This window comes from Podarcis bocagei (genome assembly GCF_964188305.1).
Source record: "Podarcis bocagei genome assembly, chromosome: 3".
NCBI lineage: Eukaryota > Metazoa > Chordata > Lepidosauria > Squamata > Lacertidae > Podarcis > Podarcis bocagei.
In genome coordinates, this window is record NC_138127.1 from 58,724,773 (window position 1) to 58,744,714 (window position 19,942).

A 19,942-nucleotide genomic window follows, 5' to 3' on the forward strand; every position below is an offset into this window, starting at 1 on the left:
CACTTTAAAAAACAAGAACTGATCTGTAAAACTTCAAAAACTGCATTTGTTATGCAGGGAAGAGCTCTTTTTGATTGTCATTTCAAAAGTTACAAAGAAATAAACATATAGTTGTGCATAAATCTGCAAATTAGGGGAAATAATATGGTCAAGGCATGTCCATTATAGTAGTGCACTTTTTATTCTAGTTATCTATCGTCCTTTAATGCTGATTCCATCTAGATATTTTGAACAAGAAATCTCATCAGTTGGGGCCAGTTCACTTCACTCCACATGTGGCAAACCATTCTTTTCCTGTCCAGATTAAAATATCACCTGCAGTGTCCAACAAGTCAAGCCACCACCCAAACCTCAAGTTGTTTAGTATGAAAGTACAATTTACACTCAAGCTGAACTAGTCACCTAACCCATTCATTATGGGCCTGGCGCAAACTGGGCTGGAAAACATGTCTAATGATAAAGCGCAATAAAAGAGCAGCAAATGAGAAGTCATCACTTAGTGGAAGTTCACACAAAGTTGCTGTCACCAAGCAATGAATATGCAAGTGATGGCTTGCACATGTGAAACAGCCAGCACAGATCAAGCACTCGAGTCTAGAAAACATGCACTTTACTTCTCAATATAAGTTGTTCACTCATTCTTCTGTGACTAGTCATTGAATGAGATACATACATAATACATGGCATAATTCATCCCTCAATAGAGTAAAAAAAGGAGATAGAAAGAGAGATAGATGATAGATAGATAGATAGATAGATAGATAGATAGATAGATAGATGATAGATAGATAGATAGATAGATAGATGATAGATAGATAGATAGATAGATAGATAGATAGATAGATAGATAGATAGACAGAAACAGCCCAGAGGAGGTAAAAAATATATAAAATCCATGACCAGCCCATTCCTATTTTGGTGCATTCTGCTTCTGGTGAAATTTGAAAACTGAAAAGGCTTATTTTGAAAAGGGAGAGCCCTTGTATCTCAGGGTTGGCAACATTTCTCGCCCTCATGACTGCAGAGAGGAAAAAAGGGGTGGCAAACACTCCCAAAATGGCCTGTGCTGCCAAACAAGTTTCATACCCGCTTTCATAAGGTGTCTGTGCCACTATCATTACACTCTAATACTGAGATGAGCATAAAGCAATTACTGCTAGCATACTTGTGCCTTTTCCTTCTGCCCTCCTGAAACGTTACTTCTGTATTCCTGGTTTAGAGCAGCTAGAAAGTCCTTTGTCCAAAGGAAAGGCCTACATAGAAGGGGTTGTTACGGGAGTCCATGTAGAAGAAAGTCTAGCATGCACTGATGCATCATATTGACTGTCGGCAACGTCTGTAGGGGTCCCACTGTCGTACAATGGAGATCCTGAGGAAGGGGTGGTGACAGAATGAGGGAGGGTGGGATAGTGGGCCGTGGAGCTTCGTAAAAACTGGGATCCTATTCCACTGGGCATCCCACCTGACTGTGACACAGGCGAGACGGTGCTGTTGCTGACAGACCACAGGTTGGGATACTGGCTGCAAGAGAAAGAAAGAAAGAAAGAAAGAGATTTCAGAATGCAAGCTTGACTTGGGGCCCCAGTACTGCCTCATGAACAGAATGTTGACCTTGGACTCTCTCCAGTCACGTGGGCATTGCATAGCCTTGGACAGTTTATTCTTCCAGCCTCCAAGCCCCAGCTGCAAAAGTGGGGATAGAAGATGTCACACTAGGTTCCAACATCAGATAATTATGAATCCCTTCCTCCAACTTGATGGTGCATAATTCCAATATTATGCTACTGACACATTTGGCCATTCTGCAAAATGGAGAAATGTTATAGAATTTGTTTGTTTGCACTCAGTCTTTCTGGAATCCTGCTGGCAGCCATAGAACATAAAATACCTGACAGCTCTTAGAATGATATTTTCCCCATTTTTGGCAATTAGTATGCAGATTAGGCTCACAGCAGAATTTTAGGGTCTTCAACCGAATTGGGAAATCCTTCAAAGGGAAATAAAACCCTACCTCACCAGAGGCCCTTAAGACAAGTCCACAGGAAGGAGAAGAAGTTGCATCCCCCACTCCTAAAAAAAACCTAATTGTAACCCCTTTAGCCTCCTTGCAAGTCAGGGGCGGGGAACATGTTCGGGCCAGTGAGCTGGATTCCAAATACCCCAACACACACAGGCCATTTTGACAGGTGGGTGAGACACCCACCTGTTAATCACCTGACATCACAATGATGTCAACTGACTCCAAACAAAAAACCAAATCTTTTGTGGGAGCAACTTACATCAAGTATGGGGCAGGTTTGCATGGTTTGGAGAAAATGGCCTAATGGGCCTAACTGGGATGTGTGCTGGGCCTTACTAGGCTTTCAGGCCAGAGATTTCCCACACCCAATATCAGTGTTACTTTCTCAGCAGTTTTCCTAAGGAAAAAGTCACATTCCAGATTATAGAAATGTGATGGCTCTCTTGCTCAGGGAATACAGCCTACCTGGAGCTGGTTGGTGGTCCGGTACTGTGACTCATAGGCAGCATGCTTGTTGGGGGTGGGACACCTAAACTGGACCAGTTGTCATGAGATTGGAGCATAGAAAGGCAGGCTGAAGAACTATCACCATATGCTGCTGTAAAGGAAAGCATCCGTATGAGAAGTGCAGCCCCTGTTTTCAGTGCAAATATATGCTCTAGAAATATTTATATTTATATCTGGCAGTGGGTGGGAGCGTCAAAGTGATTTGTTTTCCTCCTTTGGTCTTGTTTGTGGACTATAGATGGAATTTTGCACAGACCAGTGTTTTGATTCAAATACCTGGTTCAACAGGTAGATGCCAAGGAAAGGACTTGACACTGGGCACAGACAGTCTCTGAGTGCTGCTTCTTGCCAGCATTGGTGTAAGTCTGTGAAATAGGCATATACTGGACACCCACAGAGAATGAACAATAAATGATATTAATAATAGGCTGTCAATGAGAAGTAAAACAAAAATCACTTGGCTCTCACACACACAAAGCATTAATAAGAAATAAGACAGAGTGAAAAATAAATCAAATCACTGCCTGCTACTTCTTGACAACAGTCATCAAGTGCACTATGAACAGATTTTTGTCCATTCTGTATGTTCATGTTGATATTTGATCAGCCAGTTGATTTCCCACAATAGCAAACCACCAGAGGCCAGTAATAATAATAAAAAAACTTACTTGGAGAATTGGTTCTATGAGTGTATGGATTCGGATAAGGGGCAGGGCGGTGATTCCTCAGGGATGAGTACCTTTCGCAACTGTGAGCAGGGGAGAGGGACAGAGGTGCTCCAAACTGTGGATGAGGATTGGCAGGAGGACACAGAGTCCCTGTTCCAGGAATCAGCCATCCACCTACTGCAAGAAGAGGGGACATTTCACTAGACCAACACATAGCAGCAAGACCTGTCCAAGATGCAGTGAGGCCTTTGTGCGCAACTGAGGTCCCAGAGCACCAAGTAACTAAATCCTTATATTTACAGAGGAGCTACAAAAATGGCATCCTTGTTATAAGTTCTCCTCCCTCCCCCAACATCCAGGCTGTATTTCAAACATCCAGGTTGCATTTCAATTATTGGTTTTAACTAGTTTCCTTTTACAACTCTGTATTTTATAATGTTGTAAGCTGCCCTGAATCCCAACTTGGGAGAAAGACAATATATTAAATAAATAAATAAATAAATAAATAAATAAATAAATAAATAAATAAATTTCCCTCGCTTGTGATGTCATCAAACTGTGCATTCCACTTCCAGCAAGGGTAACATTACACTAAAATACCCAAAAACTTTACACTACTGCCAGCGTTCATAGATTTCAATGGGATTTCAGAGAGCCTCTTTCAGAATTTGTGAGATGCTTGGCCTAGTGTTTGCATTTTATTCATTTAGGGCAGTGAAACTGCACTAGCTGTTCTTCTGTATTTCCAGCTCCATGGATTTCAGTTCCATGGATATAAATGCTTCCATGAGACACACAGAATGCTTTTGTTCCCTACATCAAAGATTATAGATGCAGGCCTCTGCCATTAAAAGCAATGAAGAGTTTCAGTGACAACTTCAGTGGGATATGGACTGTTTGTAAGCATAGATTTACTTTTGGTCAAGGCATTGTGCAATGTGCAAATTCTATCCTGGCTCAAGAAAGTAGTTGCCAGTGTAGGTTGGAATTTAATTAAGTTTTACTCAGAGCAGACCCACTGAAATTAATGAATGTGACTAAGTTAAGTCCATTAATTTCAGTGGGTCTACTCAGAGTAAAACTTAGTTGTGAATAAATACATCCCATATTATATCACTTAATTGTTCACAATCCCATTGTTCCCCATTGTGTGCTTTGGAGAAACTGGGTGCAGATTCTTCTTCTCCGTCAATGTTCAAGAAGGAGCAGGGGCAAAAAAAAAAAGGTTGAGCACTATTACACTAATGGATCTCAGTATAAGAACTGCTAAAAATATACTATTGGTCTTTATGATTAAATATACTGCACACAATTAGAAAAATGCAAAACCAGAAGATATAGGCAAAAGAAACAAAAGTAGCTACAACGTTTTGGAAAAGGGCACATTTACAAGTCAGCACTTTGACTTGCACTATATTTATTTAAAATATCCTTAGATACATAGCAAAAAAAGGTACCTGAGCAAAGGAGAACTGATTTTGGAGGCATACTATAAAATAATTTTCAGAAGAGAGCTTAGACGTACATTGCGAATACCCTGACTGCTGACCATCTCCCACTTCATCCATCATGTCCTTGTGGTCACTTCTGCCAAAGAAATCATATTTTGTAGCCAAAAAAGATTAAATTCTTTGCAGAAATATGATTCATAAATGCAACTGAAAGCAGACGACAGATCTCACCTTTCTTTTGCATCAAGAAAAGCTTTTGCAAAGGGATTGTACTTAATTTTTAAAGCTGTTATCTAAAAAAAAAAAACACAAACAAAAAGTCTCAAATTGACATTTTTACACTTTTTTTTCATAGTCACACAACATTTCTACCAACTCCCCAGGGTAGTTCATAATGGTTTCTAGTGGGAAAATGGCTCAGAATTGAATTAACAAAACAGCAACTAAACAGCTCACACACTGCAATAGCATGCTTTGAAATCATTCTCTCCACCACAACCTCCCCCCACCCACTTTGCCTGATTTAAATGCCTGGTTTTATTATCCTGTTAAGGAAGTACATAAGAGGGGGGGTACACTAAAAACAGTTATAAAAAGTTTCAGGTTTCTGGGTAACACAACAGTGAAAAATACCTTGATGATGAATATCACGGTCACATTAAAAACAAAGTAGTTAACATCTTTTGAGTTATTAATTGAGCATACATAATATAACAGCAAAGGACTTGTATCACACCTTTATCAGTTGTTATTCAAGGAAGCACAAAAAGTTAAAATTTTATATGTGGGAAACTGCAAGTGTTGCTTGCAGAATTAACAGAAGACTGGTCAACAATTTGGTTTCAGGCTCCTTAATTGCTCATTATGTGTTTCACATAATGTAGTATTTGAAAACTTATCACTCACTGATATTTAACCATTGTGAAATCTATGTCCACCCCGCACACACTGTTTTGGAAATTATTTGTGCTGAAAGGGGTGTTTAGAGGCAAATACACATTTCCATCTTTGGAAATATATATATATATATATTATTTTATATTCACCACTTGAGGGCTTTTTATGAACTTGTTTTAAAAATTTCCTAAATAAGCAAATACATTTGGAGGGCTTGCCTTCCAACTTTTTTGGGAAATAATACTTAAGAGTTACTGCTGATCATGCAGTTTGATTAGTTGTACTACTTTGGTATCAGTTATGAAAATAACACTTTTCATAAAAAGTTGACCCAGAAACTGTAATGACAACAAATCCTGAATGTTCTCCTGAGTTTAATTGGATACTGAAAGCTAGAAATATAATAGTTAGATTAAACTTTAGCAACTGATTCAGACGCAACAGGCTAGACTGGTGGTTACTTATTACATTCTTAGAAAGAGGACACATATAAAGCAAGATTAACATTTATATAAACATACCCAAGCAACACTCTTTACCCTATTTTGGCAACTAAGCAATCACATTATTTACATTCCTTTACACTACTCTAAATGAGAAACTGTGGGGTTTTACGTTAGGGTACAGGTTAAAGTTATACAGAAACATAAAATAATATCACATATTAGTCCATGGTGAAGCTACTCTTGATATTTCAATAGTTATTTTCTCACATTAAGTAATCAAGTTTGGGATTTTCCAATACTCTTTTCAGCTGACAGGGTGGGGGGATGCAATCAAACATTTTAAAATATGGATTTTTACATCATCTCTCAATTTACAGCCTGTGAAAAGTTGTTTGGTGTTAACAGTATGCAATCTAGGTTCTCGTGAGTCAAACAATCTGTTTACAGGGAGTTTTTCAAAATGAGAATGTTTGATTATGCTGTCACCTTGAAACTATTTTCTGCAATAAATATCCTCAAAATCTTGCATGCATTGAAAATCTGTGAACATTTTATTATATTTTAGCCTGATTCATTGGCTCAGCACAACACATTAAATTTGATGAAGGTCTTAAACACATCTTTTTTAAAAACAAATTCCACATAGTTCAGGGGTGGGGGATTGGAAAAAAGTCCAACATTTATTTAGAATTTTCTACAAAGGCGGCTGTGGTGTGAAGGCATAAGGTCAGAAACTACAGCAGTGCTGCTCTTCTTTGTCTGAATAAAAGGATAATTTTAACTAAACAAGCTCATTTGACATTCAACTGAAAATGCAGCAAAAGGGTTACTTTATACTAGAAGTATGAAATTAACAAGTTATATAGAATTATTTGTTCAGACCTCCATGTTATAAAGCCAACCCTTCCTTAGAGTTGCAAGGGACTTTGTGGATCATCTAGTCCAATTCCCTCCAAGGCAGGAATATGCAGCTGTCCCTACTATGATTAAATATCTCTGGCTGATAGCTGCTCAAATCTTGTCTTCAAAGCCTCTTTCCTTCAAACAAGGAAATACACAATACACAAATCTTACTCGGCTTAGTCTTCTTATACTTACAACATTTCTCCCAATTTACCTACCTTCCAGACACTCTACTGCTTTTTAATTTGTCCAGTTCTCGGTGGAGATGAACAATTCTTACATCTCTTTCACAGCATCCTTTTAAATTTTTGTACACAATCAACATTTCCCACTACCACCTTAGCATCCCCTTCCTTAATGCCACAAATCTGTCCTTTGGTGCATCAAAGAAGGAAAATCCATGCAGGGCTCATCCTTGTTTTGTTCCTACCTCTTCATTTTGGTAAGCTGTCACAGCTATAAACTGGGTCTCTGGGAAAGAATGACTGGTGATCATTCGCTGAGGGCCACCAACTCTCACTATATGAATCCTAGGCTCATACTTGTGCAAGGAGTTCAACATGATCTGTCAATATAAGGAGAACAGTGGTCAGCACAGGCACAGCTGCAGAGAATGTTACACTACTATATGGTGTGGGTTTTTCTTAAAGGATGATAAAGAGCAATTGACTAGTTTAAATAAAAAAAGGGGGGGAGACAGCCAAGGTTTGTATACAGCTAAGTGATACCCAGCATAAACTTACTGAAATAAATAGATGTGACTAATTTAAGTACCGGTACATTGATTTAAACAACCCTATGCAACCAAACTGTCTCAATCACTACCCTTATTTAAAATAATGGCCCAGTTCAAATGATCATATCTCAGTTTAATAAGATGAGATATTAACCAATATTTTGCCTGTGCATACAGCCCATTCATGGGTTAAGCAATCAAACCAAGAAGCTACAGGCAAAATATTGGAGAAAGTAAACATCTGAATTAAGCATTAAGTTGGTTTAATGTCCAGGATACAAAGTGAGAAATGGCAGTAAAGACACACATGAAACTATCCTTAATGGAAATCTTAAGTTTTCCTGATGATTGGAATCTATTCTAAAGTTTCCAAAATTTGTCAGTTGTCGAGCTGGCTCTCTATCCCACAATGCGCTACAACCTACTTTCTTAGTAAAACAGCACAAGCCTACTCAGGTGAACTCTGAAGCCCCCCTACATTCAATGAGGCTTACTGCCAGGTAAGCGTGCATAGGGTTACAGTCTCAAGAGAGTTTTTTGAGGTTACATTTGTTAATCCTTCTTGTACTTAAAAGTCACACCAAGACTGGTTACTGTTATTCCAAAGTGGCAGACCAAAGACTAGAATGATCAGAGGTTAACTTTGCACTGGCTATCAACTAATTTCTGGGCTCAATTCAAAGTGCTAGTTTTGACCTTTAAAACTTTCAAATCCCATAACTCCAATGCTTCAAGGATCCCCTGTCTCCACATGAACAGACCTGCACCCTGCAATTGTCATCTGAACCCTTCTCTGTGTGCTTCTTCCACGGGTGGTCTGGAGGGTAGCAACAAGAGAATGCCTGGTTGCCCACGTTTCCATCTTCCACAAATTTCTACAAAGGTCTGAACTGGGCTTACATAGGTGCATAGGCATAGGGTCTCTTCAGACAAAGTTGTGGAAGTTGGAAGAGGGGACAGGCAGAAGGCCTGACCCCAATGTCCCCACACTGTGGTCACTGAACACCTGAAACTAGCTAGCAATAAATGAATGAAGGGGTAGCAATGAGTAACACTGCAGCCTGGGAACAGGGGTCAAACCATGACCCCTGATGTGAGGAGTGTTACACTTACACAGTAGCCCCACAGTTCCAGTCTATAAAATATAGACACAGAGAGACACACACAGATGCTCTTTCTGGAAACTGACAAATCTCTTCAGGAGGCTCAGAAAAACTGGTAGCCACTATTCTGTGATGTAGCTAGCATCTCCTACCGCCAAATTCTGGAAACCTGTTCATATAGTGCCGAAGAAGGGGAGACGCTCCTCCAACCTCTCAGTGCTGGACGTCTGCACGTCACTGTGTTGTAAACTGGAAATGAGAATAAGGCTGTAGCCTTAAGCACGCTTAGTTGAGGTTTTAACTCCAAGCAAACCAGCAGCGTTCTGTCCGCAGGGTGCTTAGAAAGGGCGCGCGAAGGTGCTGCATTTCGTTATTTCCCATTTCGCTTTTGAGGCGGGCAACCACATGAGGGAAGGCCGCCGCCCCCGGCCTCCCCGCCGAGGGGTCTTCCTCACCTGTCCGCCTCCGTTGAGCTTATTGGTGAGTTTGACCTTGCTGAAGGAAACGGGCGCCTTCATCCAGTGCGCGCCGAAGTTGGGCGAGTCCGGGTGGATGTAGACGCAGCTGGGAGCCTGCGGCTCGGGCTTGCCGCCGGGCACCCACTCGCCGTTCACGTACTTCCAGCGGTGGTTGTCGGCGGCCACGAAGTCCAGCAGGAAGGAGTACATGGCGTTGGGGTCGAGCCCGGACACGCTCGCCTTCAGCACGGGGAACATCCGCCTGCAGCAGGGAAGGAGACGCGAGGAGAGGCCCGGTAAGAGGAGGCGCGCCCTCCGGCTAGGCCTCGGGGCCCCGAGAGAGAGCGAGGAGCGGGGAAAGCCCGAGCCAAGGGAGCGCCCGGCTTCGCGGAGAGCAAGGCCTCCCTCGGGCTTCCTGTCACACAGGTTCTTCAGGCCTCAATCCTCACTCAAGCCAAATAGGTCTGATTTCACCCCAACAGGACTAGGCTGTTGGGCTGCCGTTCCTACGCACGGCTGGAAGGAAGCCCCGTTGGGTTTTACTTCCAAGTAAACGTGCATGGGGTAAGGCTGGTCGACTCCCGCTGGCTTCCACTAAAGCTTAGTGAAATCTACGAGACGGAATCTGCCATACAGGCTCGCCGTCCATTAGGGACCCCAAGCCGCCTTATTTTGAAAGGAAGCGCCGGCATCCGTCCAATTCCTGGCGAATAAACAGTTTTAGGGACGAGGTGCAAATGTCTTTAGGAAATTACCACGGAGGTGTAAGCAGCCCATTGCCTTCAAACTATATGGAAGCCAATTCCATTGAAACGACTTGCGATTTGCATTTTGTTCCTCATTGCCTAGGTCCTTTGATTTCACTGAAATTCAATTGCGAGTAATGTGCACGCTTGTAAACAAGAAACGGGAGAAGTTTTTGTTTATGTTATTTATCCGATTTGGTTTTTAACGGGCTTACGGTGACATATAATAGTAGTCTTTAAGGTGCCACAAGACCCTTTGTTGTTGTTGCTGCAAAGGACTAACAAAGGCTATGCCTCTGGAAATGATTGTAAAGCGTTGGATCCAGACCTTAGTTCCCTGCTTCACATAATCGTGGCTAACTTTTCACAGTGGTTTCGGTGGGACCTAGGTCAGGTAGCTTAGTTAGACTCCAACCCAGTAACCAAATACTAAACAATACCTTTGTGTAGGTTGATGGGAAATTTGCAGAATCAATAAACTGGAGGAGACAACATCACAGAGCAAATAGTCAGGGGTGGAAGGCAGTCGTTTTTAAAGACTGTCATAAAGCACTAGGGCCCAAGATCTGAAATCAGTAAAACATCTTACGGACAATAAGATGTAATGTGGTGTTGCTTTTATGTAAATATGTTTGGAGCAAGAGTATTGAAGACTCTTTTTAAAGGATTGTCTGGAACCAGTCGCTTAGGGTGATATTTAACTAGGCTTTGCTCAGGGTAGACCCACTGAAATTAATAGACATAATTGAGACATGTTCATTAATTTCAGTGAGTCTACTCAGAATAAAACTTAGCCGAAAACCATCCTTAGTTTTGCCTAGAATTCTCTGCGGGTTGAGGAAGTTTCCATTCCAAATTTACCATGCAAAACCTCCTGGTTTTGCACCTGAATTGTGGGGACCCTTTTCTGCCTTGCAGCAAACGCTCTGATGCAAATGGACGGAAGTTTGACTCATCGCAAGGTGTATTTTGCACAGGGGCAAAACGAGAGGGACGGCCGCCCAAAAGTGCGTGCAAAATTCACCTTGAAAGCGCGCCACTGCAATGATAAGTACCTACACCTAAGGAGGCTTTCCAAGAGCAGCCGCTACCTTAGAAACGAAGCTGAGCTGTCTAGGGCAAGCAATTGAAGAGTGAGGTGAATGAGAACCAAAGGCCCTCCCTGAAAAGCTCACCAGAACGGATTGCAAACTGAATTTGTATAGATCAACGGAGTAGTAGCGAGAAGGAACTATTAACGAAGCTGTAGAGGACACGGGAAAGGGCGATGGAAAAGAGAGAGGACATGTAGCAGAAGGGGAGGTGGCCAAGAGGAAGAGAAAGGCAGCCAGCAATGAGGTGTGCCCCACGGAAAACAACAACAGGAGGACACCGAGACGCGACAGCCTGGGAGGCATGTCCTCCATCCATGATCTGAGCTACGGGAGGATTGGGAATAAAAGCTTTGAGTTTTTGCTCCTGTGGGGCAAGTCACTGGAAGCAGGGAGTGGATCATGTCCACCTGAGACGGTCCACCTCCACCTGCCTGCCTTTCTCCTACCTTCCGTTCTTGGTGACGATCATCTCGTTGGTGAGCTCCTTGAAGCGCAGCCACAGCTCGCTCTCCTCCAGGGTGACGCGCAGCTCCCTCTCGGTGGGGTCGCCCTTCTCGCTGCCCGCCTGCAGCTCATTCTCCACGGCGCTTAGCAGGTGATCCACCCGGTACTGCAGGCTCTTGCCGGAGCTGTCCGTGCTCGGAGAGGTCATCCTTCCTTCCCGCCCCGCCCGAGAGCCTCCTTACTGAGCTAGCTCCTCCAGGGTATCGGGATCCCACGCTCTCCACCTTGGAGAACCTGTCCAGGGTGACCCCGCTCCAAGTTACAAATGGGGAGGGGAGTATAGACGAAGTTGCAGGGGGAGGAGGGATCCGCAGGTTGGGTGCGGAGGGTTAATTCCACTTGACCTCTGACAGGCGCTCCTCGAAACTGCTCAAGCGGGGAGCAATTACGTGGCCCCCTATAAGTAGCTTCCTGGTGACATCACAATGCCGACAGGGGGCTCACCTGATTGGAGGACAGTCTCTTTGATGTGTCCGGCCCGCCCACCTGATTGGCTCCCTGCGGTCATATCAGAACGCTGCCCGCGCGGGGGGGAAGCCTGTGATGTTAATTGCAGCCAGTGGGATTAAACGCGGTATTTTATGTAAATTTGCCCCCAAATGTTTGCACCTCTATCAAAGCCGCCGGTGACTGGGGATGCTGCAGCCCCAGAGGAAATGGGCCATGTCAGCAAGAGCGCCATAACCGGGGAGCAGCATCCCCTTGGCCCCGCTTGGCAGCACCACCCACCCATCGGCAGATGCGCCGGGACCCTCCAGCAAAGAACAAGACGGCTTGGGGTCGAATAGTTGCGGCCAGACGTTGCCCCCACATTCAGACTTCCGTGCTTTCAGAACCCTTTTCAAACTCTCATCCCCAGTGGCTCGGTGTTAAAACCACATTTCTACGCATATCAATACGATTCGATTCAAAGAGCAAGTAAATGGAGCAGGGCCGCGGTGGAAATAACAAATGCCGTCCTCTATGGTCGGCAGAGTTTTCCTATTTCCATGACAATCCTATGCATGTTCACTCGAAATATGTGCCATTGTTTCTAACGGAGCTCACTCTGAGATAGATGACAAGCAACCTTAGCTAGTCTACAGCTCAGGCCTTTCCTCATTAGTAGTAGATGGGTGTTCTTCTGCCTCTTTCTGGAAAACTGAAGCCACCCTCAAGCAGCGACCTGCCGCACGGGTTTTGCTCTTGGGTTTCCTTTCCTCGTTGTATATAGGACTACGAAGAGGATTGGGCTGCAAGTTGAACGTGTTTGCTGCCACTATCTCTTAGGCGTAGCATGACTGGCTGGGGTGGGCATTGGTTCCAGTCTGCTGGAGTGTGTGTGTGTGTGAAGTAGATGCCCAGAAGGGCGGTATGCCTGACGTGCATAGGAGTCAACTCCTAGGAGCCGAGGTCCCTATGCCCCATGGGCGTAGCCAAGGGGGGCGGGGGCAGCTGCCCCCCTAAATCAAGTAAATCAATAAAAAGCTTCTGCCCCCTAACATGAAGCCTGCCCCATTTAACATAAATCCTGGCTACGCCCATGGTTCGGAGTTGGGGGGGGGCAAAATTGAGGGGCTCCCCAGTTGGTGGGGATTGCCATTCAAATAGTTTCTGTGCGGCCGCATCTTGTGATTGATTATATGGGGAGGGGCTTACCTGCCCCCCCCATATCTGAATCAAGTTGGCACTCCTGCTGCCATGTAAACTCAAGGAAGGGAAGAAGTGGACAATTTCCCACCCTTTCCTACCAATGATAGGTCGAATTATATGTTCTATTTTAACTCAGAAACAAAGTATCTGCGGCTAATTATGGTGACTTCCGCGGGCGATGGTTCTTTGAAAGCTCAGACACCGCTGGAGAGAAGAGAGACAGGGACCTGGCCGTATCCTCAAATTAATGGTGGTGGTAAAACGCAGGAGGTGGGACTGGGTCTGCTGCATCCCCGGGGGCAGAATTGTGCCTTGGGACTAACACTGGAGTAAACAGGCCTGGCTGCAACCCGAGAGAGAGAGAGAGAGAGAGAGAGAGAGAGAGAGAGAGAGAGAGAGAATGAATTTTATGTTGTGAACCGCCTGAAATTTACGGATGAAAGGCGGTATACAAATTTAATTAATGTTAAGATGAAAGGGCCAGCGTGGCATCGTGGTTAGAATGTCGCATTGGGACCTGGGAGACTGGGGTTCGAGTCCCCTCCATGTCCTGATGCTCCCTGGGTGATATTGGGCCAGTCACTGCCTCTCAGCACAACCTACCCCACAGGGTTGTTGTGGGGATTAAAGGATTCATTGAGCAGGAGCAGCACCAGGTACAGCCCCTTGGAGGAAAATATGAATTAACCCCCCCCCCCAACTACGCCTGCGCCTGAGGAAGTGCCATAGAAAGATGTGGCCCCCAGCGCAGCGCTTTGGCCGAGCAGGGCTCCCTACTTTAGGTCGCTGCGCGGCTCCCGTTTTCCGAGAGGCTCCTTGTTTTCCATCAGGCTCCCCGACCCATTTCCTGCCCATTGTGCCCTCCCGCTCCCGCCCCACCTTCCCCGCAGAGATTCCCACAGCAGAGCCATAAAACGTCTCCCTTCCTGGGAAGCCCCGATCGCCAAGGAGCCGTCGTGGGACTTGCCCGCGCCGCAGTTCCCCTTTGTGCGCGCAGACGGCGGAAAAAACCCCGACGGCAAAGGCAACAAGAGCCCGTCGGAAAGGGGCCGCCTTGGTCGGAAGACGCAGCACATAACGGCGCGGGATTCCTTTTAGGCAGGCTGGACAGCAGGTCGCAACTCTGCCAGGGGCAGCGCCACCGCATTTCTTAGACATCACCGTCCAGCATTCACCGGTTATTCTAATGCAGTCTGCATATGCCCAAAGCTTCAAGCTTTGGGCATATGTAGATCGCATTAGATGATCGGTGTTCGCGTTACCCCAGGAACGCTCCTGGTCCTGAGCAGATAGGCAGGCAGATCCCTGCCTTGCCCCGAAGAGCTTCCAATCTTCCCATTAAGTATATACCGAGTCAAGCTTAGAAGTCTCTGGCCCCTCCATTCAGTTTAACTCATTTGGGCGAAGGAAGAAAAGAATACTATCCAACAGGGTGGGAGAGGTATTTTCCAATAATAATAATAATAATAGTAATAGCCATATGGAGCAGGGGGATTGGATCGCATATGGAAATATGATAAGATAAACCAATTATCCGTGGGCAGATTTTCCCTGTCTAGCCTTTTTCCCGATGTGGTGGTGAGAGCGCCGGCTAGGAGACAGAGGTTCAAACCCCACATTGGGCAATATATTGCTGCATTGCAGGGGGTTAGACTAGATGATCCTCAGGGTCCCTTCCAACTCTGGCGTTGTATGATTCTGTGACTTTATCTTCCCTCGAAACCAAGAGCCGCGCAAAGAGCGTTCAGTTCGGCTGAGTCTCGCAGGTGGCTCAGCCTTCCGAGCGGGCTGCCGCCGTGTTCCGGGTGGAGCAGCAGCCGCAGCCCCTTCGGCTTCTGATGCTCCTGCGGGCAGAGGAGGGACGAGAGTCCTGGCGGAGAGGCGAGAGGGCCGGCTTGTGGCGCGCCAGCGTCCCATAAAGCCCCCTTGTCCTTTTCTCCTCGAAAAACTCAGGGGAAAAGTCACGCAACTTCTAGGAACGTGAAGATCCTGAAACAACTCGGGTGAATCAATCCCATTCCGGCCATTTTCTCTGGTTCAGTAAAGCAATGTCAGTGGAAGCGGAGCTGCATAGTCCAGCTTAGTTAGTCGACCGATCCACAGAGGAGTTTAGGCTCGGTCCTTGCCGTTAAGACCGCGATTCGATAGATGCTTAATTCTCAGTACATCGGATTTGGATCACAAGCGCAACCCCAGGCGCTCCTGACACCATTACTTGGACTAGAGAGCCCCACTTGATGTCGGTGGAAAGCACAGGCTCATCATGCCCAGGCTTACTGGGAAACAGTCCGAACTCAGTGGGACTCACAGTTCTGCGGAGACAGGCGGAGGGTTGCTGGTTCAAGGGGCTGAAGGAAATCCTCGTTTTTTAAAAACTCATTCCTTGAGTAGGATAGAATGTATGTATGTATGTATGTATGTATGTATGTATGGTATATTAGTATAATACTGTAAATTAATACACTCACATTATAGGGAGGAGGGGGAGGCATTAATCTCTCTCTGTGTGTATATATATATATATATATATATATATATATATATATATATATATATATTATCATCATCATTCCACCTTTTCTCCAGACAGGAACTCAAAGTGGCTTAAAGATAAAATAGAATAATATAAAAAATAAACATTTCACGTATACATATATAGATGTACACACATACTATATACACTCAGAGAGAGAGAGCGCGCATTAACAGACTATTGCTTATTGAGGTTTATTCAAAATACGGGTTAACTCAGAATTAAGTCCCACTGAGCTGAGTAGGATTTACTCGCTTGCAAGTGGGCTAAGGGCTGTCTTATCCTTTTTCACATGGTTGCCTCTTCCTACAAACACGCGTCCATCTTGACCCAACACGCAACAGAGTACAGTAAACGTCCGCTTACTGCAGTTACCTTTGTTTCCAAACAAGTTTGCTTAGCATCGCAACCTAGCGACGAGAAAACGGACTGGCCGGTAAGCACGTGTAAATGCTATCCTCTTGCTGGGGAAAAAAAATGAATTTGGGGACACTGAGCTGAATTTATTCACAATCTATATAAAAATGTGGTACTGTATTAATAGCTCTTAACCTATGAGAGATATTTGTATCGAACCAGCAATACCGATGATACAGAAGGAAGGGAAAAACAACCAAGTCGCTTATAACACACACGCATCCCATACATAACTGTGATACGGAACACACAAGCACACTTCTACACGCGGGATGTAGTTCCACAAGTTACAGCAAAATAAGTGAGAAAGAAATTCAGTATGCTGAGAAAGTTATTAACTTGAATACGACGTCATTTCGAACTTCTAGAATTTGTGATGAGGAAGGCGCAAGTCAAGCATTCAGTCTAACGTGTGAACAATCTAATTTGTATTGAGTTTATGCTGTAAACCGCACTTAGGTCTAGGGCGGTATACTAATTTAAATAATTAAATAAATAGCTTTGAAATGTTAAAAAAATGTATTGTATGGCTTGTTCAAAGTGGAGATCTGTTTGGGCACGATCCGGGCAACACTACTCATTTGTAAATCTGTTGGCGTTCAGAGGGAAATGCTTAAACACCGGTTCAGTTTTCTTCCGTGGAGCAGCTTGCGTCGCACTTTTTGAGCAGAGAGAGATGCGCTCCGGGGCTTTTGAATTCTGAAGGATCGCGTGGCGGTGGCCGGACTCAGACCTCATTGGGCTTTCAAATCCCCCTCCATCTTCTCTCCCGCCCTCCCCGCTCCTGTTTAATGCCCATCGCAAAGCGAGGCGGTGACGTTTTACTTTGCCACTAGTAAAGATTCCTTGCGGAATATTTGTTTTGTTAAGCGGAGCCGTCAATAGCTTCTCGCCAAAGAGCCCTTAGCCCCGTTCCGTAGACGGCGCGCACGGTGTTTGCGCGCGAGCGAATCTTGTTGAGGTTCAGCTGCTTCGCAATCCTGCGCCTGCCTATACTGTACAGGAGGAAGCCCGTTGGGTTCAATGGAGCCTACTTCTAGGACGCGGGCTCCCACACGTCTACTCAAGAGTAAGCCCCGGTAAGTTCAAGGGGGCTTCCTCCTCCCAGGCCAGTGACATATAGGATTGCCGCGTTCGTGGCTTTACGCGGGGCCATAGGAGCCAACTCCTAGGGGCCGAGGTCACTTCGCACCCCCTAAAATATTTGAGAGGTCTAGGCCCCCCAAAACTGATGGGCATTGTCAAAGGGTGTGCGTGCACCGTGTCTTGTGGTCGATTAAGGGGAGCTTACCTGCTCGCCCCCATATTTTATTCTAGTTGGCACCCCTGCTGCACCTTTGCAGCTACTTCGTCACAGGAGCGAGCCATGAAAGAATGACAGAATCAGAGCAGGGACCCCAAGGGTCATCTAGTCCAACCCACTGCAATGCAGGAATATTCAACTGCCTCGGACGGGGATCGAACCCGCGACCTTGGCATTGTCAGCAGCGCGCTCTAATCAGCTTAGCTGACCAGTCTGTTCCTGAAGAAGCCCCCGCCTCTCAGCCCCGCCCCGGCCTTTGTGATGAGGCGCCCCTGGCCCTTCTCCTCCCCATCTTTTCCCCTGAGTGATCTTAATGGCACTTTGGTTCTCAGGGAAGAAAGGCCGTTCCCCACCTTCGCAGCCTTTTCAGCAGGAGCTGCCGTGCATGACCGTTTATAGCCAAAAACTTCCTCCAGCCCCACGGCTGTAAAGTCTCCCGATTTAGATCGCGGCTGTCCTTTCGTTACGCTAGGCGAGGGACGCGATCTGCTCTCTCGCTCTCTGCAGCCCGGCTGGGTGCCGCGCTTCCTCCGGTACCTCCTCCTTCCCCGCTGACCAGGCTCTTTCGCTCCGAAGAATCAGATGCAGCCAGTCTGAAAGGTGCTTGGCGAGGCTGTCGGCTCTTTAGGATGCGCAAAAACCCTTGATCATCCCCCAGTCAGGTGAAAGCAAGTCCTCCCTGATGTCAACAGGTGTTTGTCCAGGGCAAGGATTTACAGTACCTGACTTGTCTGTATGCCTGCGAATTTAATTAAATTTATTCTATCACATTTCTACGCCAACTTTCGCTCTAAAGGAGCTCAAGGTGCGATGTACAGGGTTCACTTCCTCCCCATTTCATCCCCCCACAACAACCCTGTGAGGTAGGTCAGGCTGTGAAATGGTGACTGGCCCAAGGGAACCCATTGTGCTTTGTCAGCCAAGTGGTCCCAACACTGTCTAACCATTACATTGAACTGGCTCTCGTGGAAGGAGAGGGGCGTTTACTGCTCCATTCTGGTTATAGGCAAAAAGTGTCTGTTGTCTTTCCAAAGTCATGCTGAACCCAGTGGGACTTCTGAAATTAGCTATATAATTATCATTTTCAAATAAATAAATCTCATTTTTCATGAAGGGGTTTAGTGCAGGGTTGAGCAGACTTCATGGGTGGCCACAGAGGTGTGTGCATGTAAGGCCGGGCACTTGCCCCCTTCAGAATCCTAACTATATTTATTTTAATGCACGCACATGCACCCACCCACCCAGCTAGTCAGCAAGAGATTTAGAGTAAGACCTGAGTGGCTGCCAAATTCAAACTCTCTGCACTTTTTTTTTGGCAGAGAGCCTTCCTGGGCCAGCAAGCAGTTTGGAGGAATGCTGCTTGTTCCAATCTAATGATGCTTCTGCAAATCTTACAAGCTTTGGGAATCCTAAAAATGCCATGATAATATCAGCAAAGGCATTGTGGTGCCTTTTTTGTGATCAGGTGAGCTTAGGGGTGCTGCTGCACCCAGCTCTGCTTTTTGAGGGACAGGTAGCAGGGATGTGGCCCAGAATAGAAGCCAAGAGTAACCCAACAGAAGAGAAACCAAGAGTGCTGACAAGGTATGCTGGAAATGGGTAACAAACATCCGTTTACTGGGAGACAGAAAGTTAATGCTACTGCTTTGATGGGTTGAAGGTTAAAAGAAAGGCACAAGGATTTTCTATATAAGGTTGCTAGAGAAAGCAGAGAAGTGGAGTTGCTTGTATTTGTATAGCTGAGGGTATCTGCAACTATTTCAAAAAGCAGAAGGCTGCTAGGGAGCCCCAGACACATACTGAAGATGCATTTGTGAAAGCTAACGCTTCTATGAGATTCTCTGTTTTAGCAGACGAAACAGCAGCTATTTCTGGCCTGGAACAGCTGTCTCCAGGTGTAAGATTTGTGGAAGAAATTGAAAGGAATGCACCTGTACATGTGGAATTCCTTGCGTTGGGCACAGCCAATGCAATCTTATCTGCTTGTTCCAATTTTGGACTAAAGGTCAATAAGCTAGTTGAACAAGGATACGATGATTGTACAGCCATGGCAGCAAAGATGGTGAGGTTCAAGCATACATCAGGGCAATATATACTCAGGCATACTTTGTCCTCTGCCTATCCCCTGGGACTGTAAATGATCTAAACAGTGAAAGTAATGTCATGAACTGCTCTGAGAACTATTAGTATAGGGCAGTATACAAATTTAATTAAAATAATAATAATAATAATAATAATAATAATAATAATAATAATAATAATAATAATAATAATAGGATGTGCATAAAATACAGGACATTATGAAAGCCATCTTAACTCCCCCCCCCATGAGAGCATCCAAAGACAATATCTAATACCCAACATACCAAGGCTATGTGAAACATGGTGAACTAAAAAGTCAGAAAGGTACACAAGTATTGTCTCAGAACTCAAACTACAGTATTAGCAGGATCAAGCAACACCAAGACAAAAGAACTTTTGTACCAGTTGTGTGCTTCAACTTTTATTGTCTGTTTTGTGCTCA

At 45.1% G+C, this 19,942-nt stretch overlaps 1 protein-coding gene and 1 long non-coding RNA gene across 3 annotated transcripts in view; one reads left to right on the top strand and one right to left on the bottom strand.

Annotated features, from left to right (window-relative positions):
- TBXT (T-box transcription factor T) lies at positions 1-12,174 on the bottom strand. 2 transcript variants are annotated; one of them, XM_081188273.1, is made up of 8 exons: positions 11,476-12,174; positions 9,187-9,451; positions 7,323-7,457; positions 4,878-4,939; positions 4,721-4,782; positions 3,196-3,372; positions 2,486-2,615; positions 1-1,521 (listed from the first exon to the last, which is right to left on the bottom strand). In XM_081188273.1, the coding sequence occupies exons 1-8, from the start codon at positions 11,679-11,681 to the stop codon at positions 1,254-1,256; spliced, it is 1,305 nt and encodes a 434-aa protein (XP_081044399.1). In that variant the 5' UTR covers positions 11,682-12,174; the 3' UTR covers positions 1-1,253. The 2 variants fall into 2 exon arrangements, with proteins under 2 accessions (XP_081044399.1, XP_081044398.1); XM_081188272.1 differs by having other exon boundaries at positions 2,486-2,618; positions 11,476-12,113.
- The window catches only part of LOC308583909, an 18,625-nt gene continuing 8,073 nt past the window's right edge, over positions 9,391-19,942 (top strand). Inside the window, exon 1 of the long non-coding RNA XR_014006483.1 lies at positions 9,391-9,485. This is a non-coding gene — a long non-coding RNA (uncharacterized lncRNA). The remainder of the gene's footprint in view (positions 9,486-19,942) is intronic.